The sequence below is a fragment of the Microtus oregoni genome, unplaced genomic scaffold (genome assembly GCF_018167655.1).
Source record: "Microtus oregoni isolate MIOR12 unplaced genomic scaffold, Mior012 000058F_ref0000040, whole genome shotgun sequence".
Classification (NCBI taxonomy): domain Eukaryota; kingdom Metazoa; phylum Chordata; class Mammalia; order Rodentia; family Cricetidae; genus Microtus; species Microtus oregoni.
In genome coordinates, this window is record NW_024543834.1 from 604,268 (window position 1) to 629,946 (window position 25,679).

Sequence of the window (25,679 nt, forward strand, 5' to 3'; positions counted from 1 at the left end):
AGAAGATACTTTTGAAACACTGGTTGCACCCCTTTAGGACAAAGGGTACACTGAGGAAAGTGAGCGGCAGAAGCCAGGGAGTGCTAACCGCTGCCAATGGTTTGCAAGACTTCAGACTCCGTTCTCTCTTTTCTCATACATTTTATACCTGTGCTCTCTTTCTTTTTTACAATGGTTTTCTCTTGTTTTGTAGAGCTTATTTTTCTTCAAAAAAAAAAAAACACAACCTGTTTGTGTTTGTATGTGGGTATGTGCCTATGGGTGGAGGCACCCATGGAGGCCAGGAGATGGCAACAGATGTCCATGAAATTCGAGTTTCAGGCCACTGTAACGGCGTAAACAAATGCAGACAGATTGTAAATATATATATATACATCTTTAATGGCGAAATAGACTTACAGAACCACCGTTCCCGCGGAGACCAGGAAAGCAGAAGCAGCAGCGGCTGGGAGCACGCTCGCCAAATTTATAGGCAAACCTTAGCCCGAGGTAAGGGGCGGGACTTATCCCTACATTTCCCCTTTTTGTCTAAATAAGACAGAACTAAACCAAATACAACTACATACCATAATAACAAATAATAAATATAACAAACAATATTGAGAACAAAAGTTTTGCTAAACATTCTATCTCAAGGAGTCTAAATAATGTAGAGAGTAACTACAATTATATAATCTTCAACTCCGTCAAAGATCTGAGAAGGGAATAAATATTACTTAACAAACGAGATATATCCAAAATGTGCAGCAAATGACAGAGACAACTGACTACCTGGGCAATCACCCAAAGTCTCGTTTGCAATGTTGAGTCAACCAACTTTGGCTAAGGCCTAACATAACTGACATACCATTATTAAAGGCAAGGAACTTTTCAAAACTATCTTACCCTGTCTTGGCAGGATATGACAGTCCTGTTTTATCCATTGATGCACGCTCTGTATCTCTGTCAGTGGTTGAGGTATGGGCATTTCTTTGCCCAAAGGCCAGTTCTGCCAAATAGAAAGGCTCCAGGTGGAGTGTCTTCGGTGCTCAACATTCTCTCGGGAATAGAGCGGTGTTGCCAGGAGCAATTGTGTCTCACTATCACGAAACTCTGAGTTAGATTAAAGGCCATTTTCTACAGCTCTTTGAAGAGGTTGAAGATTATCTATCTATACTGAGTATAATCTCTATATATCTAGAGAACCTGATTAGTCTGATTATAAATGACAAACTTAGATGGCTATTTATCTATATAATTCTCAATATCTATCTAACTTAAAGACTAAGACAATAAACAACTGTGTAACAAATGAGGATAATGACCTCCAAATATAAACACTGTACAAATATACATTGCAATATGGTAAATATATATCAATACACAAACATTATATAAGTATCTTAATCAGAGGTAGAAATGTACACTGCAATATGGTAAATATATACAATATATTTATCAATACAATATATGTCAATACATAAAAAATGTTTTAAACAGAGATAGAAACATGCATGCATACAATAGTCAATATAATTTAACTTTGTATCAATATAGAAAAATCGATACCAATATATTTGTCTAAAAGCAGTAACTCACAATTATAAATCTATTATCCCATCATTCCCTCTTTTTTTTTTCAAAATGATCCCTGAGCTTATAAAATTCCTCCCCCAACCTCCCAACCCCTAAATGATGTCCCTAAACCCAGGGGTAAACTTTACTGGGAGAGGGGATGCTGTCCTCTAGAATTACTTCCAGCTGTCATGGGGGCAACATTCTTTCTGGGGGATCCTGTGAAAGTAAAATGATGGTTAAATTTCAAGATCAATGTCTTTTAAAATTACAAATAGTCTCTGAGTATTTTGTGGAGGTCTGGCCAGAATGTTGTACAAGATGTGCACCATTTCAGCTAACCAAGTTGGGATCGTCTTGTGCAGCTGGTATCCAAAACAGGTCTTGTGGTAGCACTATCAGTATCATGACGTCATATCAACCAGGTAGAGTTGTTGTGGTGGGGCCCCATCTTCTTCCTGGAGATTTCAAATGTCACTTCAGGAAAAACTCATTGTTCATTGTGAAAAACTTAAACATTAATCATATAGACATATATAGACATATATATATATTCAGTGAAAGGCATGATAGATATATTCAATGAAAAGTATGATAGATATGAAGAAAAGCAAAGATGTTTTCTAAACTCATATTTCTTTCTGTCCTATATCATGGCTCTTGACATGAGACAGAAACTCCAGAAACTCTGGGTTTTTCTCTTACTAACAGGCTTGGAATTGGAGAGGGACTGAGCCAGAGTCCAACTTCAAAACCAGCTCTACATATTTATAAAGAAATGTTTAATAAGACATATATATATTAATACTTACAAAATGTGTCCATCCATCAGTAATGAAATATTCAGGGTCCCTTAATTTCTTTGAAGATGAGTATTTTCCTGTGGAGATAAGAAAAGAACCCTGCCTCCAACCTATCTGTATTTCTTACCATCAGTATGCTCGCCATCCTTATGAAAGAATTGTTATTTATCTTTTCCAAGTGGCTTCTCTTCTTCAAACTGAACCTTTATTAATTTTGACGGTATCCACAATTTTTCCTCTCCTGTGGAGATAAGAGCAAAACCCCTTCCCAAACGTAGCACATCTCCTGGCTTCCATTGTGAGGTCAGCACATCCTTGAAATAAACTGGTTGATTTAGTTCAGTAGACTTTTCCATTATCCAATGTCTTTCTGCAGCCGTTGTTCCCTTCTCATTAGCGTTGAGAAAATTCAAGGTTAACAAAGCATTATGTAACCTATTTCTGGGGGTGTTTTCCACCCCTTTCTGTTTGTTCAACATATCCTTTATAGTTCGATTAGATCTTTCTATGACTGCTTGACCTGTAGGATTGTATGGTATACCTGTAACATGCTTGATATTGTAATAATCAAAAAACCGTTTCATTTTCCTAGAGACATAAGCAGGATCATTATCTGTCTTTATTTGCGTAGGTATACCCATGATAGCCATGACTTCTAAGAAATGAGTGATTACTGAATCAGCTTTTTCTGAACTTAAAGCGGTTGCCCACTGAAAGCCTGAATAAGTGTCAATGGTGTGATGAACATATTTTAATTTGCCAAATTCTGCAAAGTGGAACACATCCATCTGCCAGATTTCATTCCTTTGGGTGCCCTTTGGATTAGTCCCTGCAGGCAGTGGCATTTGGTTATAGAAAGAGCAAGTAGGGCATTTCTTTACAATCTCCTTAGCTTGTTGCCATGTAATTGAAAACTCTTTCTTCAAACCTTTGCTATTAACATGATGTTTTTTATGAAATTCAGAGGCTTGTAGCACACTACCAATCAATAATTGATCGATTTCTGCATTACCTTGTGATAGAAGACCTGGCAGACCCGTATGGGATCAGATGTGTGCTATGTACATAGGGCAAAGCCTGTTCCTGATCAAATCTTGAACCTGGAGAAACAATGAGGTTAGTTCTGTATCATCAGGTATAAATTCAGCAGTTTCAATATGTAAAATAACTCTTTCTGTGTATTGTGAATCTGTAACTATATTAATAGGTTCTTTAAAATCCCTTAGCACCATAAGAATGGCATATAATTCCGCCTTCTGGACAGAATTATACGGATTTTGTTCCACCTTACCCAAGTCTTCTGATTTGTAACCTGCCTTCCCTGATTTATTGGCATCAGTATAGAATGTACGGGCTCCAGTTATTGGAGCATCACGGACGATTCGAGGAAGAATCCAAGAAGTTCTCTTCATGAAGTTAAGCCTCTTGCTTTTTGGATAGTTGTTATTAATGTCTCCCAAAAAATTAGCACAAGCTCTTTGCCATGGTTCATTATCTTCCCATAATTTCTTTAGTTCATCAGTAGTGAAAGGCACTATAATTTCTGCTGGATCTATGCCTGCTAGTTGACGAAGTCTCAGCTTGCCTTTTATATAATTAACTCAGAGACTTTTTCCACATAAGTTTTCAGTTTCTTACTTGGTTTATGTGGTAAAAAGATCCATTCCAAAATAATATCATTTCTCCGCATTAAAATTCCTGTAGGAGAAATTTTTGATGGTAGTATGACGAGAATACAATCAAGCTCTGGATTCACCCTGTCCACATGTGCCTGTTGTAATTTTTCCTCAATCATTGTCAGTTCCTTTTCTGCTTCAGCTGTTAATTCTCTGGGACTGTTTAAATCTTTATCACCATCCAAGGTTTTGTTCAAATGAATTGTTAGATCAGGTGTTATTCCAATAGCTGGTCGTAGACTGGAAATGTCTCCTAACAGTCTTTGAAAGTCATTAAGAGTCCGTAGGCGATCTCTCCTAATTTGTGCTTTTTGTGTCTTAATTTTTTGCAAACCTATTTTATAACCTAAATAATTAACAGAATCTCCCTTCTGCATCTTTTCAGGAGCAATTTGCAATCCCCATTTAGGTAAAAGTTTCTTTATTTCTTCAAACAGTCTGTTCAAGGTATCCATGTTTGAATCGGATAACAAAATGTCGTCCATGTAATGGTATACTATAGATTTGGGAAATTTCTTGCGTATTATTTGCAATGGTTGGTTCACAAAATATTGGCACAGGGAGGGATTATTTAACATACCCTGGGGGAGGACGGTCCAGTGGTACCTCCTCGAAGGTTGAGAATTGTTATAAGTAGGCACTGTGAAGGTAAATTTTTCTCTATCTTCTTTTTGCAAAGGTATAGTGAAAAAACAATCCTTTAAATCAATAACTATGAGAGACCATCCTTTTGGTAATAAAGAGGGCAAAGGAATTCCAGATTGCAGAGGGCCCATAGGTTGAATAACCTTGTTGATGGCCCTGAGATCTGTCACCATTCTCCATTTACCTGATTTTTTCTTAACCACAAATACAGGAGAATTCCAAGGGCTGGTAGATTCTTCTATATGTCCAGCATCTAATTGTTCTTATACCAGCTGTTCTAAAGCCTGTAACCTTTCCTCAGCTAAAGGCCATTGTTTTGTCCATATTGGTTTCTCAGTCAACCATTTTAGAGGCAAGGCTGTTGGTATCTCTGAAGGGACATCAATTGCTTGTTCTTGTACAGCCCGAATGGCTGGTTTTCTCCGTTTGTAATATCTTTTAATATAATTCTCAGAAATATAGGCTCTAGAAGTAGCAGGAATGTTAATTTCGGTATTCCATTGTTGTAATAGGTCACGACCCCATAAATTCATTGCGATATTGGCTACATATGGCCTTAATTTTCCTATTTGTCCCTCTGGCCCTATACATTCAACCCATCTTGTGCTCTGCCTTACTCGAGATAGGGTTCCAATTCCCAGGAGCTGAACATTTACATTCTGAAGAGGCCAATACGGATGCCAAGATTCTGGGGTAATGATACTTACATCAGCACCTGTGTACAGCAGGCCAGTAATAAAAATGCCATTTACACACACTCTCAGTTTAGGTCTTTGATCATTTATAGAAGTTTGCCAAAATACACGTAACTTATCTTTCTGATCATTATTGCTTGTAACAGTAGGCATGGGGCTTCCTAATTGTCCTGACGAGGCATGTTCTCTGCAGAAACTGGAAATGACTGAACCATGTTTGCCATGGGGGCCTGTGAGGCCCCCCTCTCACGTTTCCCATCTGTATCAGGTTGCCTTGTCTGTCTCTTGTAGACCTGCATTTATTCGTCCAATGTCTGCCTTTTCCACATCTTCTACATAAACCTGAAGGCTGAGTCCTCCTATTTCTGTTATTTCCAGAAGATGCATTATTATTATTATTATTTCTGAAAGATGCATTATTATTATTATTATTATTATTATTTCTGAAAATCCGTTGCCTACAATTCCTTTTCATATGACCCATTTTGCCACAATTAAAACATTTGGTATTCTGGTGTCTCCTTTTACCATTGGAAATTGCTTCTTCTACCCATGTTTCAGTGCCATAATCAAATGTATCAACATTGAGTGTATGCAAGACCCATTCTTCCAAGGGCGCTGATCTGAGCTTTAAAGGCCCCAAAATCCTTTTGCATTCCACATTTGCATTTTCATAAGCCAAAGACTCAATCATTATACGTCTTGCTTCTGGGTCAGATATCCCTATTTGTACAGCCTTAGTTAATCTTTGAAAAAAGTCACTAAAGGGTTCTCTCTGACCCTGTTTAACTCTGACAAATGATTCCATTCTCTGTCCTGGGTCTTGTACCCTGTCCCAAGCCCTTAAGGCTGCTGTAGTACACATGGAGAGTGTGTTTTCATCCAAATTAGCTTGTTCCTGAGGGTCGGAAAAGAGCCCTTCACCTAGAATTTTATCTAGGGAAATGTCAATTCCCTTTGCTTTTTCCTGCTGTTCTAAGAGTCTAGCCTCTTGCCTGAATAAGCATTTCCATTTCAATTGCGGTCCACTCTCAAGTACCGCAGAGCTCAGCTGGAGCCAGTCTGAGGGGGTTGCTCTGCTTGTCGTGGCCCAAGTTCTTAGCATCTCTTTAACAAAAGAAGCATGCATCCCAAAAGTCATGACAGCCTGTTTTATTTCCTTGAGATCATTCATACGGACAGGCTCCCATGTATCCTCCTTGATGACCCTAGGGTTTTTGGAACCAATCACCTTCTTTGTTGTTATTACTGGAAAGGCAGGTAGAGCTGTAGGTAGAGCTTTGTGGAAATTGTCCCGGAGAGATTTACCCACAGATGTAGTTAAAATTTGCCTTTCTACCCTTTGCTCTTCTTCATCAGAATTGAGAAATTCCTCAATCTTTTCAATTCTATTCACCATTGCCTTCTGCAATGTCTGAATCTCCTGTCCAGAATTATGTTCCAAAGCCTTCACTGAGGATTCTAAAGTATGAAGTTTGTCCGTTAGAGATAACATCTCATCTTTGGACATAATTTTTATGGCATAAACTGTGCCTTCTTGTATTGACAATCTTTCCGTCAATCTGTCATAAGCTTTAGACAAAAACGGATTATCACATTCAGCAGTTTTGATTCTCTCAGTTAATGTTTCATTTCCTACAGAAAGGGACTGAAGCTTACGATCCAAATCAGCTGTTCCCTCTTCCATAGTAATGAATTTCTCCTTAATATCAGCCACTAATGTTTCCTACAGAAAGGGACTGAAGCTTACGATCCAAATCAGCTGTTCCCTCTTCCATAGTAATGAATTTCTCCTTAACATCAGCTTGGAGAACTTCAAACTGATTCTTGGGAGGATTGTTGTCATTCTCAATTGTTTTTAAGCATTCCATCTCTGCCTTAAGAATCCTGGATTCATCTCATAAAGACTTTATCATATTTCTATTATCAAACCATTTAGAGACAATGAAAACTACGAATCCCAGAAGGATCCATAGATGTGGGGTGATAAACACCTCTTGTAAAATCTCCCACATGGTACAATTAAAAAAACTGTTAAATTCTTGAATAGTAACGTGTTCAGACATTTTATTTATAAAAGAAAAATTTTTTACCTGCAATGATCGGTTCCTGCCAGTGGTGGTCTCTGTGTTTTTGGAGCCTGTCCTAGAACTAGCTCTTGTAAACAAGGCTGGCCTCAAACTCACAGAGATCCGCCTGTCTCTGCCCCCCGAGTGCTGGTATCAAAGGCGTGCACCACCACCGCCTGGCCAAGTCACTTTGTATCAGACCAAATCTGCCACTGTGGCGGCTGTTGTTTCAAAACCGCAGGTACTTGCACTTCTGCTAATTCAGGCAGTGGGGTTCTGCTGCAAACTTAGCCAAGGCAGGCAGAATTGGCCTGTGTGGCCGAATGTGTCTCGGACTCGGCACTGGGGCCCGAGTCACGAACTAAAAAACAGCACTTGAGAGGGTACTGTGTTAGCTAGCGGGCTACCCGCTTGAGTCAGGGGCAAAATAGCCCGATGTTGGACGCCAAAATGTAACGGCGTAAATGAATGCAGACAGATTGTAAAAATATATATACAGCTTTAATGGCAAAATAGACTTACAGAACCACCGTTCCCGCGGAGACCAGGAAAGCAGAAGCAGTGGCTGGGAGCACGCTCGCCAAATTTATAGGCAAACATTAGCCCGAGGCGAACAGGCCCCCTAAGGGGTGGGACTTATCCCTACAGGCCACTGTGGGCTGCCCCTACCTAGGTGCTGGGAACCAGACTGGCATCCTCTCCAAGACCAGTGTGCACCATCTTTACCACTGAACCATCTCTCTAGTCCCCTGCAGATTTTTACAGTTGCATATTTATTTATTTAATTATTTACTTTTTTTTGGTTTTTGAGACAAGGTTTCTCTGTAGCTTTGGTGCCTGTCCTGGAACTTCTCCCCCAGGCTTATCTTGCTGCTCTCATTATCAGCAGACATGAGACCACAGCTGCTTCAACCTTTCAACATGATTCCCACCAGCAACCCTTCTGGTAGCCTCCAGGCTTTAAACCTTAAACTGGGGCTTCATCTTCTGATGTAGGTGGGTCTTCTGTCTATCTGTTGCTTTCATTGGTTAATTAATAAAGAAACTGCTTGGTCTGATAGGGAGGAAAATTAGGTGGGTGGAGTAGACAGAACAGAATGCTGGGAGGAAGACGGCAGTGAGGCAGACGCTATAGCTCTCCTCTCCAAGATGGATGCAGGTTAAGATCCCTTCCCGTAAGCCACCACCTTGTGGTGCTACACAGATTATTAGAAATGGGTTAATCAAGATGTGAGAATTAGTTAGTAAGAGGCTAGAGCTAATGGGCCAAGCAGTGTTTAAAAGAATACAGTTTCCAGCCGGGCAGTGGTGGCACACGCCTTTAATCCCAGCACTCGGAGGCAGAGGCAAGCGGATCTCTGGAATTTCGAGACCAGCCTGGTCTACAAGAGCTAGTTCCAGGACAGGCTCCAAAGCTACAGAGAAATCCTGTCTTGAAAAAAAAAAAGAACACAGTTTTCGTGTAATTATTTTGGGTAAAGCTAGCCGTGCGGGAGCTGGGCGGTGGGAAATGGCCCGCAGCTCCTTCTGCAATCTTTGAGCCCCTTATTCTGAGGTTTCCAGCTTCTCAGACACAGAAGCCACCAGGTTATCTGGCTCCCCAATATGCAGATGGTCATTATTTGATTTCCCAGCTTCCAATAAACAACAAGGTTGTCCAATCTTTTGACATTGTAACTTGACATTGTCATCTACAGAGTTCACACTCAAGAACTGAACAATTGAGTTAAGAAAGAGAAAAAACCCTTCCCCTTCTCTCCACCATTGTGAACTGTACACTCAATGAACTTTCTCACCATATATTTTCACAAGACTTTCACAATCAAAGTATTTCTGGCCAAATTTCAAAAGCAAGACATGGTTCCATTCCCTCAAATGAATAGGAATGAAAACTCGTAGCAAAACAGGGCCAACTCCAAGACAAGATCCTGGAGTCGAGCCACACCTGGTGTGTAAGAGTTCATGTACAGTGATACAACTGTTTATGCAGAATCACGATTATTTATCTTACCAGATGGCAGTGAAAGAGTCCATCTATACATGGAGACATGAGCATGGTAAACTGTAGGAGCAAGTTGGCTGGCCTAGTGATAAATACGTAGAACTTTATGAACTGTTGGATTACACACACACACACACACACCCTCATAATGTTTCAAATAAACTTACAATTTGATGTTGGGCTGCATTCATACACATCTGACCACAGACCATGGATTGGACATGTCTATAAGCTGATTCAATACATCCCCTATCATATACTCATGCATATGTGTATATATGTATATGTATGTATGTACATAGATCTGTGTTCTATCAATTTTGTTCCTCTACAAAAACCTGAGTAATGAAATCAATTTCAGTAGAGTGTTAAGAATGAAAGTCTGTAAGAGCGTGATTTAAAAAAATAAATGAAAGAGGGAAGTATGTAGAACCCTCTTGGTTTTTGCTTGTTTGTTTGGTTTGCTTTTGGCTTTTGGTTTTGGTTTTTCAAGACGGGGTTTCTCAATATAACAGTCTTGGCTGTCCTGGAATTTGCTTTGTAGACCAGGCTGGCCTCGAACTCACTGAGATCCACCTGCCTCTGCCTCCCATGTGCTTTAATAGGAGTGTGCCACCACTGCCTGGTGTAGACCCCCTTTTCATGGATTTTATTGAAAATAGAAACAGATGCTGTCAGTCATGGGTAATATACAATAAAGAAAGACTAACAATAGTTTATTTGTTCTTTTCTTTTTAATAATGTGTGTATGTGTGGTATGGGAGAGGGCAGGGGTATATAAAGTAATGTAATGCCATCAGATGCCAGAGGAGGGTGTTAAATCCCTGGAAGATGGAGTTAATGGCTGGTTGTGAGCCCCCTGAGATGAATTCTGGGAATTGAACTTGGATCTTCTGGAAGAGCAGTGTGTACCCTTAACCACTGATCCATCTCTCCAGCCCCCTTTGTTCTTTTCCTGACTTGCTTAGCAGAAGACAATAATGACCACGAGACAGAAGGGGATATGGGTTTCCAGACATTTTCAATAAGCTGGCAAGAGAGAACAGGGCCAGAAAGGTAAGGGCTTCTTGGTAGCCTGGGAACTCTGAGAAGGTCGGCTCTAATTCCTTATGGTCAAACAGAAAGCAAATTGTCAGGCGGAGTTGTGGAAGGATTCAAGAGCCATCACTGTTGAAAGCAAGGCTGGTTCAGCTGGTAAAGGTACCTGCTGCTAAATCTGATGACCTGAGCTTAATCCCTAGAACCCATTTTGTTCACGGAGACTGTACTTAAATTTCCCTACCACTCAGACCTGAATAATCACACAGAAACTATATTAATTGCAACACTGCTTGGCTGATGGCTCGTGCATATTTCTAGCTAGCTCTTGCATTTTAAATTAACCTTTTTCTATTAGCCTATATTGACACACGGCCATGGCACTAGCTCATTTTCTATATGTCTTATTTCCTTGGTGGCTGGCTGACATCTGCAGAGTGAGTCTTTCCTTTTCCCAGAATTCTCCTAGTCTGGTCACCCTGCCTACTCTTCCTGCCTGGTTACTGACCAATAAGCATTCTTTTATAACAATACAAGTGACAAATCTTTACAGGTTACAAGAGCATTATCCCACAGCACATACAGTGGAAGGAAAAAAACCACAAATTGTCTTCTGACTGACACATATGTGTCATGACATTTGCTTGAGTTGGGGGCTTTCTCCTCCTACTTTGGGTCCCTCCAGGTCTCTAGTTTATTAAGATGGAGGGTCTTTCTTTACTCCATTGCTATGGCACATGCCAATAATCTCTGCAAACACTCTTGCAGACAAATGCACACACGTTTCACTGATCTTTTAACCATTTCTAACCCACTCAAGCTGACAATCGAGATTAGCTGTCTCACTGCTTTCCTCTCTAGTGACCCTCATATCTAGATCCATCAGTCATTCAGCACATGGGAAGGCGAGCCCATTTTTCCCTCCCTGCAGGTCTCAGGCACAGATATCAAATGAAGGTTCTACCACAGGGAATGTTAAATAGTGTTGAGGGAGCTCCTTCCGCTCCTTCAGCCAATAGCCGCTGAGATACCAGCCCATTGGGGTGTGGTCTCTCTCCCTTTAAAAAGGCGGCCACTTCCCTCTCCTCTCTCTCTGGCTTCCGGCTCTGCTTCTGGCGACTAGACTCCTTTCCTGACTGTGCAGAGGGCTGTTGTCTGGGACGGTGATCTGTAAGTTTTCCCCTTTAAATAAATAACCATTCTATTAATCATAATTTCAAACTGGTGTGGGATTGTTTGTGACTTACACCTTCAAAATAGCCCCACCCTGTGCTAATATTTTGTAAATCAGCCATTGGAAATGATACGTGAGCAATTTCCTGAATCTACAGTTTACCATTACATGGAAGACACTTTGCTATCTTATTCAAATGTATATACTTTAGAAAAAATGTTTGAAGAAGTAAAGAAAAATTTGTCTTGTTGGGAATTACAAATTGCTCCTGAAAAATACAAAGAGGAGATTTTATTAATTATTTAGGTTATAAAATAGGTTTACAAAAAAAGTTAGTTCCCAAAAGGTACAAATTAGGAAATATTGATTGCGGATTCTTAATGATATCCAAAGATTGCTAGGAGACATTTTCTAGCTAAGGGAATAAAACCTGATGAACTGATTAATTTACATAAAACCTTAGATGATGTCAAAGACTTAAATAGTCTCTGAGGAAATATCAGCTGAAGTTGGAGAGAATTGACTTTGATTGAAGAGAAATTACAGAAGGCACATGTGGATAATGTGGATCTGAATCTTAACTGCATTCTGGTCTTATTATCTTCCAAATATTCCCCTACAGGAATTTTAATGCAGAGGGTAGATATTGCCTTAGAATGGATCTTTTTTTTACCCTATAAACCTAGTAAAAAAAATTAAAAACTTAAGTGGAAAAGGTCTCTGAGTTGATTATAAAAGGAAAATTGAGACTTCATCAATTATAGGAATAGTCCCAGCAAAATACCTTTTAATGATGATGAAATTAACAAATTATGGGAAGAAATTTTTGGGAGAGATTAACAATTATCCTAAAAGCAAGAGAATTCAAATTATAAAGAGAGCTAACTGAATCCTTCCTCATATTGTACAGGGCACACTAATAACCGGAGCCCCTACATTCTATACTGATGCAAATAAGTCAGGAAAGGCAGGTTCCAAATCAGAAATTTTTAAAAAGACTTGTTTATTTGTTATGTATACAATGTTCTGCTTGCATGTGTCCCTGCAGGCCAGAAGTTGGCACTAGATCTTATTAGAGATGGTTGTAAGCCACCATGTGGTTGCTGGGAATTGAACTCAGGACTTCTGGTAGAACAATCAGTGCTCTTAACCACTGAGCCATCTCTCCAGCCCCAAAAATCATAAAATTTAAGGTGGAACAAAGCCCTTATGATTCTGTCCAAAAGGCAGAGTTATATGCTATTCTCATAGTACTAAAGGATTTTAAAGATCCTCTCTACATAGTTACTGATTCACAATATACAGAAAGAGTCGTTTTAAATACTGAAACCACTGAATTTATATCAGATAATACAGAATTGACTTTATTACTTATTCAGGTATAAGATAAAATCAGGAATAGGCATCATCCAATATATATAACACACATCCAGTCCCATATGGGTCTGCCAGGTCCTCTAGCACAAGGTAATGCAGAAATCAATCAGTTGTTGATTGAAATGTGATGAAGGCCTCAGAATGTTATAGAAAACATCATGTCAATAGCAAAGGTTTAAAAAAGGAATCTTTATACAACCAAACACCACTATCTGCAGGAAACAACCCAAAGGGTACTTGAAGGAATGAAATCTGGCAGAGGGATGTGTAGAATTTAGAAAACTAAAATATGTACACCACACCATTGACACCTGTTCAGACTTTCTATGGGCAACTGCTTTGAGTTCGGAAAAGGCTGATTCAGTAATCACACATTTTCTAGAAGTTATGGTCACCCATGGATATACCCGCACAAATAAAGACAACAATGCTCCAGCATATGTCTCTAAGAAAATGAAACAGTTTTATGCTTATTATAATATAAAATATATTACAGGTGTACCACACACTCCTACAGGACAAGCAATTATATAAAAATCAAATCAAACTCTAAATGATATATTTGATAAACAGAAAGGGATAAAAATTACCCCCATAAATAGATTGCATAATGCTTTATTAACTTTGAATTTTCTACGTGCTAATGAGAAAGTGACAGCAACTGTGGGGAAGACAGTGGACAGCAGAAAAAACAGAATTAAATAAGCCGATATACTTTAAAGATGTACTGACCTCAGAATGGAAATCAGGACATGTATTTCCTTGGGGAAGGAGTTTTGCTTTTGTTTCTACAGGAGAAGAAAAGCTATGGATACCATTGAAATTGATAAAGATTGGATTTGAACAAAAGGCATGTCTAAATTGGAAGAGATGATAGTTCATCAAACATCATGGCCTTTTAATCTAATCTAACCTATAAAACTAACAAATGCTTTTCATTTGATCAGTGATAACTTGCCAAAAGAGAATCTCCCCAAAATTAGGGCTGAGAAAGGGTTTAATCTCTGTCTTTTCAGGAAAATAAATATATCCAGCTAAGGAATCTGAAGACTACTGGACAAATGAGACATCTGAAGAAAAAAAACAAAGCATACAGAAAAAATGTCTCAAGAAAAAGAGCAAATTGGTCTATTGTTATATCACATTTCCAACAAGGTAAAATTTCATAAATCTTACCAAATGTATGTTTCTGCTATTCTCTACAGACATAAAATGCAGATGTTTTTTTGTAGTCCCAGTTTAATTAAAAATTAAAGCTGACTTTGGAGTTGGAGTGCAACTCTCTCTTCTTTTTTTTTTTTTTTTTTTTTTTTTTTTTTTGGTTTTTCGAGACAGGGTTTCTCTGTGGCTTTGGAGCCTGTCCTGGAACTAACTCTGTAGACCAGGCTGGTCTCGAACTCACAGAGATCCGCCTACCTCTGCCTCCCGAGTGCTGGGATTAAAGGCGTGCGCCACCATCGGCAACTCTCTCTTCTAAACCCAAGCATGATTATTAAAGTGAAATTTAAAATCTCTGTCTCATGTCAGAAGAGCCACCTAATATGGGACAGAAGAAAAACAAAAATTTAAAGACTATTTTATTGATACTAATCTCATAATCCTTTGGTTTTATATTGACAGCTTTTCTTAAGGTATAAGAATTATAATATATATGTGTGTGTATATATATATCTTTGTCATGATATAAATGGTCATATAGAGTATTAACTAATTCTAGAAAAAGATTTCATCTACCTTCCTATACATGATTTCAGATTTGAGTCTCTATCAGTTTTCTGCAGCACACCTAACAGTGACCTTTGAAGTCTCCTTAAGGAGGATGGGGCCCTACAACAATGAATCCTCCAGGGCTATGATAACACTACTAAACTGAAAAGTTCCACCTAAGGATTGGTTTTGGACTACAAACTGCTCAGAATAATTTTGAGGTGACAAGCTGAGATGATCCAGCCTAACAGACTACTCTAGCCAGGACTTGAGACAAGCCCTGCATTTTCCCATTATGCATAGACTGGACCAAAAAAATGATTCAGCTGCCTCTCCCAGGACTTGACAATTAACCCAAATTTTCTTTTCAGGATCCTATAAGATACCATCATCCCTGGTCAGCAGGAAGTAAATTTAAGAATACAACGCCCACATTCCCGAGGTAGGGTGGATGGTTTTTGTTCGTTCAGTGAATTATGGATGTTTGTCATTGTTTAGAGGGTTGGCTACAAGTTGTTATTGGTAATGGTCAGAAAAAAAGCTAAACAAAGGAAATTAGATTCTTTTCTTGTTTTGAAAAGAAAAAAAGGGGGATATAGATACAATAAGATAAAGGGGTAGATTATTGAATCTAGTCTGAAAAGAAAAAAGGGAGGACAGATATGATAAGATAAAAAGTTAGATTATTGAATCTACTTTTAAAAAGCAACTACTAGTTTTAAATTGAATTGGAGCTTTGTATATTGTATATAGATTTGTATATTGAGATTGCCTTTTTGTTTGTTTGTTTTTTTGTTTTTTGAGACAGGGTTTCTCTGTAGCTTGGAGCCCGTCCTGGAGCTAGCTCTTGTAGACCAGGCTGACCTCAAACTCACAGAGATCTGCCTGCCTCTGCCTCCCGAGTTCTGGGATTAAAGGCGTGTGCCACCACCGCCCAGCGAGATTGCTTTTGTTAGAACATATGATATATACATTTCTACTCTTGTTCAAGTATTGTACCTATATAAGTCATTTAATAATGTATTGCAAATTTCTAGTCCTTGAAAATTATTATTACCAATTGTTTCATATAACAAGGAAATGCAGGTTAGAAGTTAATCACTTAGTATTATCAAACTGTAGTCACATTAGGTACATTTCAAGGTTAAATAAAGATATATTTTAGGTAGACAGGTCATCTTCAAACACTTCAGAGATCTACAAATATGACATTTAAGATGTTTTACTAAACTATGTTCTTTTTTTATGACAATGAGATATGAGTCGAATGGATCTCTGTGAGTTCAAGGCCACCCTGGGCTACACAAGATCAAAGCAGAAATGAATCCAGATGGTGGTGGCTCACACCTTTAATTCCAGTCCTATGGAGTCACACTTTTAATCCCAGCACTAGAGGGAATATAAAATGGGAGGAGAGAGAGGCTTAGTCTGTTTTAGTCTGTGGCTGCCCAGCTGTGGTAGAGGTAAGACTTCTCTAGTGGCTTGTCTGCTTTGCTTTTCAGGTTGAACCCCAATTTCTGTCTCTGTGTTTTTATTACTCATGCATTATATTCTGGTGCAGGTGAAGGGTCTTCCTCTTCGACACTGCTGGCTTCCAGGGTGCCTTGTACTCTTGGTTTTCCTCTGTGTCAAGGACATTCATTCTCACGGTCCTTTACTGGCCTCAGTCCTTGGACCTTTTTCTCTCTGGACACTCCCTCCCTAGTAATCTTACCCTGGTCAGCCCCATGTTCAGCCCCAGACATGCCCTTTCCCCTCATCAATTCAGTGTGGTCCTCAGGGCCCCACCTGAACATGGGACAAGACCACACTAAGAAGTATACCAAAACAGAATATTGTCTTCTCCTCCACTGTGATTAGGTGGAAGATAGATTTATTTGTTTGCCTCAGTAAAGGCGATCTTTTCCCAGCAGCTCAGGACAGGTCCTGAGAGTTACAGTCCATCTTAACCCTTGCCTTACCCAATCCACCAGGTTTGGCTTTTGCCTATATATCTAGAGACTGACTACCTTTTCCACTACCACTGCTATTCCTCGTCAGCGTTTCATTTGTTTTGTTTTGTTTGTTTTAGGCAGGGTTTCATTACGTACATAGCCCAGGTGACTCTAACTTAGTGTCCTCCTGCTCAGCCTCCAGAGGAGCTGGGATTACTTCACTCCACTGCCTTGTCTTTCTAACTGGATTCTGCCTTATTGGCTTGTGTGGTATCTTGGTTAACACAAATCCATTGATGAATAGTCATGGAGACTTTGTCTTTTCTTTGTCTTGCTGTTGTCTCAATTATTTATTTATTTCCAGTCTTGAAGCTTGAGTCCATGGTCTTCTACATGACAAACACACACCAATCACCGAGCAACATTCCAGCCCTAAACCTTTTTCTGATATAGCTAGTCTGGCTGTCCTGGAACTCACTCTATAGATCAGGCTGGCCTTGGACTCAGAGATTTGCCTGCCTCTGTCTCCAAGTGCTTGGATTAAAGGCGTGTGCCACCAACACCCAGCTTCTCTTTGTATATTTTTAAATTATGTGTTTTCTAAAAAAAAGTCCCTTTCTTTGAAAAATTCAAACCAGAGAGTTAATCCCAGCAATTGGGAAGCAGAGATCAGTGAGAACTTTATCACCTAAAGTCCCTCTCAGCATTCATCTCTACCGACCCAGGATAAGATCTTTAGCATTTAAAACAAATATAGCCAGGCAATGGAGGTGTACACCTTTAATCCCAGCATTTGGGAGGTCGAGGCAGACGAATTTCTGCTGAGTTCCAGGATAGCCTGGTCTGCAAAGTGAGTTTCAGGACAGCCTGGGCTACACAGAGAAACCCTGTCTTGAAAAAGCAAACAAACAAAAAAATGAAATAATAAGAATCTTAAAAGCCCAAATATAGTCTTGACGAAAGAGGAGAGTTACTTTGTTTATAGGTAAATCCCCAAAATTTAAAAAGCGATTTTGATTTAAGGAATGAAGCAAGGAATTCGAGTGTTCAACGAAGGAACGTATGAAATTTATCGAGACTTTATTATGTGAGATCTAATTATATTTACAGGTAAATATATACAGTTTTTACACAGGAGAAAGTGGAGGCACAAGAAAAAAAAAAATCATGATCCGCTACCTAGGTTGCAAGGTGGTGTAAAGCACCTGACAAACATACACAAGGCTTTGGTTCTTAAGACCTGGAGAAGAAAAAAAATTCCAAATAGAAACCCAGCTCTAACAATGTGTTCTCTACTTCAGACATTAGGAGAATATGTTAAAAAACAAAACAAAACAAAACAAAAAAACCCCAAGAAGCCGGGAGGTGGTGGTGCACGCCTTTAATCCCAGCACTCGACAGCCAGACGGAGGAGGATTTCTGTGATTTCAAGGTCAGTCTGGTCTACAGAGCGCCTTGACAGCCAGGGCTACACAGAGAAACCCTGTCTCGACACATACTCCACCAAAAATAAATAAATAAGACACCTTCTCGTAGGTCTGAGCCAATTCTCAGGAGTCTGGCCCTGTTCCTGCCTTGCCGGCAGGCAGCTCAAGACCCAGGCTTTGGGAGCACAAAGGGCGGCACCGAAGACTAGCGGAACGCAAAGGCGGGGCTGTGTTTCTGGCCGGAGCACTCTCTCGCCTCTCCCGGAAGCGGCTCCCGCTGCCTTAGGTAACGGTGGCGGCGACTAAGCAGCGATGGATCTGGAGCAGGCGGTAAGGACCTAGAGGACCGCATGGAGGTCTGACTCGACGTTTCCCTAACTGAAAGAGCCCAGGGAGCCAAGCGGAGGAGGAGCAGCGCGAGGAGGAGGCGTCGGCGGGGGGCGGTGACCCACAGAGGGGGCGGGGCGAGGGGGCGGTGGCCACGCGGCCCGGAACCAGGCCACCTTCCCACTCGGGGAGGGTGCGGGTGCGGGTGGGTGGAGTGTTTGTGCCCTTGGGGCGTGGGTCGGGAGAAGGATGAAGCTGTGGGGTTGTGGGATGGCCACCTCCATGGCTCATCCTCTCTGGAATGGACCATCCAGCAAAGCTCCCATTGACGCTGGGCTGGGGTGAGGAAGGGCAGAACCTGAACTTGGGATTCCTCCAAGAAACCCGTATCAGTCTGTCCCGGGTACCGATTCCAAACCCCTGCAGAGGACATTCCAGTGTGCTGTCTTAGTTAGGGTTTCTATTGCAGCAATAAAACACCATGACCAAAAAAGCAAGTTGGGGAAGAAAGGGTTTATTTGGCTTACACTGCACATCATCTAAGGAAGTCAGGGCAGGAACTGGAGTCTGAAGCTGATGCAGAGGCCTTAGAGGAGTGCTGCTTGCTGGCTTGCACCCCATGGCTTGCTCAGCCTGCTTTCTTATAGAACCTAGGACCAGCAGCCCAGGGCTGACACCACTTACCGTGAGCTGGGCCCTCCCCCATCAAACACCAATTAAGAAACTCAATCTTATGGAGGCATTTTCCCTACTGGGCTTCCTCCTAAAATGACTTTAGGTTGTGGCAAGTTGACACAAACCTATCCAGCACGTGTACCTATCTATACCTCATTATAAAAGTGATCAAGATGTTGTTGAACTTCAAATGACCTTTACATGATAGACATATTCAGTAACGACCCATAACTCAAACACCAAAGGTTTTGGATCCAAGTCTCTCTGTGTGTATTCTGGCAGAATAATGATAGAGGGTCTCATAGTAGACTCTAAGTATAATACCAATAAATGTTGTATGATGGATGGTTAAAGTTTAGAGAATAAGTTGATAAAACTGAAATTGCAATCCACCATGATCCATCCATATAGAGCATGGGTGAATCTTGTGCTCCTTTTCCTTAATGGAGCCCCGCAGCACACGGTTCCACGTCTCATACACATACAGTTGATACCCTTGATAGTGCTGCCTAAATGCACCAGAACTTGAAACAGCCACTTCTTGGTAGATTTTCAGTGCTACCAAGGAAATGCCAACAGGGTTTCTACTCTTCGCATTTTTATTTTGCTTACATATGCTGGGTCATCTTTCTCTCCCCCACCGCTTCCAAGGAACTTTACCTGTTTCTTTGTTTCTAGTTTAGTCTTGTCTAGCTTTTCTTCTTGGTTCTCAGTCTGCATATTTTAGTAGCTTTGTGGAATAGTTACAGTGTTTCTTACTACTAAAGAGACTGAATTTTTTATTTTTAGATAGTCCTATGTATTTTTAACTTTGTGATTTTTTTTTTTTTAATTTGGGGGATGAAATCACCAGGAATCCTAGAGGTAGAACTTAGAACCATGAGGTTTAAGATGCAGTGTACCAGCCTGACAGTCAGGTTTTCTCTTTTCTACAGAAATCGTTCACAGACCGCTGTTCACAGTGTGCTGCTGTCTCCTGGGGCCTTACCGATGAAGGAAAATACTATTGCACTTCCTGCCACAATGTCACAGACGTAAGTAACATGCCACTTGTGAATATGCTTATGCTTTTAAAATGGCAGTTTCAGCCTGGTGCATGGCCTAGTTCCTAAAAATGGATCTGTTTTCATTACTCATTCAATGGGCAAATTCCAAGAATAGAAACAGTCTTCAAGAGTACAGTCTTGGATTAAGAACCTTGCAAATTAGATAGGAGATGAAATTTTAAAATTATATCGAGCCCCTGGGCAGTGGTGGTACACGCCTTTAATCCCCACACTTGGCTGAGGCAGGTGATTCTCTGAATTTGAGGCCAACCTGGTCTACAGAGTAAGATCCAGGACAGCCAGGGCTACACAGAGAAACCCTGTCTCAAAAAATTATATGTGTTTAGCTACATTTATAAATGAATATTACATATAGACTATACGTGTATGGATATATCAAACATTACACTTGAAAGAAGTTTTTAATGTGTTGCACTAGTGTAGAGACTTGGATGTGAGGTGATGGGGGGCTTATCTCTGTAGTTCCTTTAAGAGTACCAAGTACTTTCTCATATTTTATGTAGTCCCTACCTCACAACAACCTGTGACATACAGTGTTATGCCTAGACAGCAAGTAAAGCTCATCAGTCGAATTCGTGGTTTTGTTGTTTTTATTTTTTGTTTTAAGACACAGTCTTACTCTGTAGACCAGGCTGGGCTCCAACTCAGAGACCCAAAAAAGGTGGGACTGAAGGCCTTTGCCCCAACACCTGACACCGGTTGAGCTAGTTCGCTAACACACAGGAGTGCAGAGACTTGAGGTGGGACTTGAATCTCAGTCTTCTAACTCTCGGGTTCATTTCACCCCATCACCCCTGTTTCCTAACTAGAGAGTGTCACTCTGCACTGTTAACCTTGGTAAATGAGGCCATCTTCACACTAAAGTTTTAGGTCTTATTTTGGCAAGCATACTCTTCTAATTCAGCCACAGTAATCACAGCGTGGACAGCCTGCTGCTGGACCAGCTAAGCATGTCAGGACTGTTCTCCATAGGACAGGATTTGCTGGAAGTGCAGAGCCAGGAAGGAACACGTGCTGCCTTCACTGCTTGGTCAGAAAGGCTAGTTGGGGCTAAAGAGTGACTGTGCCCCAACGTTGAGTGTGGTGGGGGCCTGACTTGCCTTCCTAAGTCAGTGTTACAACTAAAAATCTGGGCACAAGATGTGAAACAAACAAAACCCTTCAGAAGCATAGATAATTTAGGTGACAACTCAGTTATGCAAGTGCTTTTCTCTTATAAAAAGGTATGTCTATATGTGTGAGTGCAGGTGCCTGTGGCGTCTAGAAGAGGGAGCTTGTGAGCAGCCTGACATAGGTGTGGAAACCCAAGGGTCCTTTGCAGGACCTGCACATGCACTTAGCCCTGGCCCATCTCTAGCCCCACACAAGTGTGTTTCCTTGAGGTGACTTATTCAGTCTGCAGCTCAGATGCTTGTTTGTATCTCTGTTAGTCAGGCAGGATATTAATAAGATAGACACTCAACCGAGAAAGAGCACTAGGGAATGACTGAGCGCTAATCTCCTTGATGATGGTGATGGTCTCATGGAGACATGTCTCATCAAGATGTGTAAATACTCGTGTACACAGATATATCAGATTGGACACTTGAAACCTGTGCGGTTTGTCTCTGCTTTGATGCTTGTTGAGGCGCCAGTGGTTTAGTCACTCTTAATTTTGTACTGTTGTCCAGATGTAAATATAGTGGAGGAGCAGAATGTCACGACGGAAGAGTTGCCATTTGCAGGTGGAGTCAGGGCCTATTTTTAGACAAACTGAACAACCGCAACTAATGACTTCTTTTATTTCTAACTTTAATGCTTCTTGGTTCTTTCTTTTAAATCTACTACCCTCATTTTTAGTTTGAAAGAATATAATATTACTATCTAGTTTCATATTTAATACTCTCAACCCAGCCGGGCAGTGGTGGTGCGCGCCTTTAATCCCAGCAGTCGGATCTCTGTGAGTTCGAGGCCAGCCTGGTCTACAAGGGCTAGTTCCAGGACAGGCTCCAAAGCCACAGAGAAACCCTGTCTTGAAACAAAACAAAACAAAACCATAAAACAAACAAAAAGACTTTCAACCTAATAAAATAATGTACAGTCCTTGAAGGTGGGTGATATTTCTTTTTCCTACTGTGTATGGGGATGACCTAATAGGCATGTGCCATACTAGTTATATCCCTGGTCTCTACATGTTTTTGTGAAAGGCCCTGAACCTCATCTTCCCTTCACACAATAGGCAAACCTCTGTGTGTACAACTTCCATTGTTACGTTGGCTTTACACTAATCCAGTCATATTCAGCTTGTAGAATAGTATACAGCTGGTGCGCCCTAGGGTTGTGTGGTGTGGAAGTGTTGATTCAGTGGGTGAAGAAACGACCAATGAGTCAGTGTACTGCAACAAGTGGAAGCTCCTTGCCCTTCCCTCAGTTTGTTGTGCCTGATTCTTCAAGCTCTTGGCACAGAAAACAATTCCAGCAAAGCCTTCTGATTAGAAAGCATTTTCCCTGGTGTGTTTTAGTCAGGACACCATATATTGTTTGCAAGTTCTTAAGTATTTAATAAAAATATGGGCTCAAATTATGAATTTAATAGATTTTATAAGAACAATGCGTGATCATAGTAGGAAATGGAAAACTATGCAAATGAAAGCAAAAATCACTAATATTCTCAGTATTCATTCAGCAGCTTCCAGTCAGTCTTTTGTTTGCTTGTGTATGGAAAGGAAAAGGGAGACTTGTCAGTACCACCAAGTCCTTTGTCTTGATGGTTTTTACTGTGTTATCCTAAATATTGCAGATTTGTATTAGGAATGTAAATAATCCACAGTCTAACCATTCAGTCTGCTGATGATAGCTTCATGGGGGATGTTCAGCCTTCCCTGCTTTGCATTAGTTGTTTATGTCCTAAATAGCTCAGGGTGAAGCCCCTCCCACCACTTTGTTCTACCTGTCTTTTCTCAATAACTGTTTTAGTGGAGTTTGTGTGTGTGTGTGTGTGTGTGTGTCCAGAAATCCTAATGTTAGAAGCATGTCTCTTATAATGTTTGTTTGAGACAGGGTCTCATGTAGCCCAGGCTGGCTTTTGGATGTTGAACCTAGGGCTAGGGCATGTTAGGCAAGCATTTTACCAACTGGATTACATCTCAGCCTGTGCGTTTTATTATTATTTTATTGTTTTTATTGAGCTACACATTTTTCTCCACTCCCCTCTCTTCTTCCATTCATCCCTTCTACTCTCTCCCGTGACCCCCACACTCCCAATTTACTCAAAGGAGATCTTGTCTTCTTCTCCTTCCTATGTAGATCCATGTATGTCTCTTTTAGGTTCCTCTTTGTTGTCTAGGTTTTCTGGGATTGTGAATTATAGGTTGGTTTTCTTTGCTTTATGTCTAAAAGCCACTTATGAGTGACTACATAATATATTTGTCTTTCTGGGCCAGGGTTACCTCACTCAATTTTTTTTTCTAGATCCATCCATTTTCCTGCAAATTTCAAGATGTTTTTATTTTTTACCACTATGTAATACTCCATTGTGTAAATGTACCACATTTTCTTTATCCATTCTTTTTTTTTTTTTGGTTTTTCGAGATAGGGTTTCTCCGTAGCTTTGGTGCCTGTCCTGGAACTAGCTCTTGTAGACCAGGCTGGCCTCGAACTCACAGAGATCCACCTGCCTCTGCCTCCCGAGTGCTGGGATAAAAGGCATGCGCCACCACCGCCCGGCGTGGCCCGGCTTTTCAAGAAGTAGGAGTCTCTCTGTGTGTTGCTGGGGCACCAGCAGTCTCACTGAATTAGTAATTGACTGGTTGTTTGGTTTTTGTTGTTGTTTGCTTTGAGGGAGGGTCTGTGTAGCACAGACTGGCCTTAAACTCCTGATCTTCCTGCCTTCACCTCCTAAATCCAGGATTATGGATGCGTGCCACTTTCCCTAACCATAAATTGATCTAATGCTAAAATGTATTTTTCATGGATAAAAAATTGAATATATTTTATTCTTGGTCTGTTTTGAAAAGCTAATATATTGTTTCCCTTATTTTTAAAAAATTAAATTTACTTTTTAATACTTTTCTTTTGTTTTTGTTTTCTAGATAGGATCTCTCTGTGTAACCCTGCTGACCTGGAACTCACTCTGTAGACCAGGCTAGCCTCAAACTCACAGAGATCCGTCTGTCTCTGCCTCCCAAATGCTGAGATTAAAGGTGTGTGCCACCATGCTCAGCTTTTTAAATCAATATTTAATTAAAATATAATTACATCATTTAAAGTAAAAGTGTATTTGTTTGGCTGCTGTGTGCTGGCTCTTTTAGAAACCGAAACATTTTATGTGAAAAAGCAGCATAAAGATTAACCAGCATAGTATGGCTTCACTGTCATCTGCCTAGTCTCTGTCTGTTTCCAGACACTTCCCAGAGCATGCTGGGAATCTGCTTCAGGGGCATAGAGCTCTCTTTTCTTCACTGTCTGTTTTTTTCCTGCAGCGGTCTGAGGAAGTTGTGAGCACTGCAGTTATTCCCAACACCAAGATCAACTCCATCTGCCGGGGGCTGAGGAAGAGAAGCAGGCATGGTGAGCACCCGCACTGCCAGGTTCTCCTCACATTTTCCTTCACGCTTTGAGGACACAAAATAGATATTTTTTATTTATTTATTTATTTAGATTTTTCGAGACAGGGTTTCTCCATAGCTTTTTTGGTTCCTGTCCTGGAACTAGCTCTTGTAGTCCAGGCTGGCCTCGAACTCACAGAGATCCGCCTGCCTCTGCTTCCCGAGTGCTGGGATTAAAGGCGTGCGCCACCACTGCCCGGCTTGATTTTTTTTTTTTTTTTTTTGAGACAGTGTTTCTCTGTGTAACAACCTTAGCTGTCCTGGAACTAGCTCTTATAGACCAGGCTGGCCTTGAACTCACAGAGATCCGCCTGCCTCTGCCTCTGGAGTTCTGGGATTAAATGCATGCACCACCACTGCACGGTCTACAAAATGAAATTTTAAATAAATTCCAGTCAAAATGCCAACATTTTAAGCAGAAAGCCCAAACTCGACTTGATGTTACGGCTGGTGGTAAAATTCGAAGCAAGTGCATTGCAGCATGTGTTGTAAGCCACTCTTCTGGTGGGCAGCCGGCGTGCAGGAGGTGGTACCCATGCTGGCTGTCCTGTCTGTGCCGTCACCAGGATGTCACTTTCTGAAATGCCTCAGCTATGGCTTGTCATTAGGCAAGTTAAACATTATATCCAACTTTCAAAACACCATTTCTCACATTGAATTTTGAATATGCCTTCTTAAAATAGGGAAGATTAATTTTTCCCTAAAATGGCTACAGCGTAGCTATGGATCCAGTGAGCCCTAACCATGGGCTGTCATGGAGAAGGCTTGGGAACATTTGGCTGGTGATTTGTATTTTGTGACTAACTAGGACCAGATAGATTTTTAAGACAGAAACCACCAACCTAATGATGACAGTAAATAGTTCTACAGAAGGTAGCTATAAAGGCAGACATAGAAATATATTTGTGTATGCATATATATAA

At 40.6% G+C, this 25,679-nt stretch overlaps 1 protein-coding gene across 2 annotated transcripts in view; it reads left to right on the plus strand.

Moving 5' to 3' along the window:
• Window positions 1-18,371: 18,371 nt before the first annotated feature.
• Window positions 18,372-25,679, plus strand: part of LOC121438909 (TATA box-binding protein-associated factor RNA polymerase I subunit B-like) — a 67,487-nt gene continuing 60,179 nt past the window's right edge. For both annotated transcript variants that reach the window (XM_041639409.1, XM_041639410.1), the window contains exons 1-3: window positions 18,372-18,431; window positions 20,039-20,137; window positions 24,631-24,718. In XM_041639409.1, the coding sequence (XP_041495343.1) occupies window positions 18,414-18,431; window positions 20,039-20,137; window positions 24,631-24,718 (205 nt within the window). In that variant the 5' untranslated portion in view covers window positions 18,372-18,413. The remainder of the gene's footprint in view (window positions 18,432-20,038; window positions 20,138-24,630; window positions 24,719-25,679) is intronic.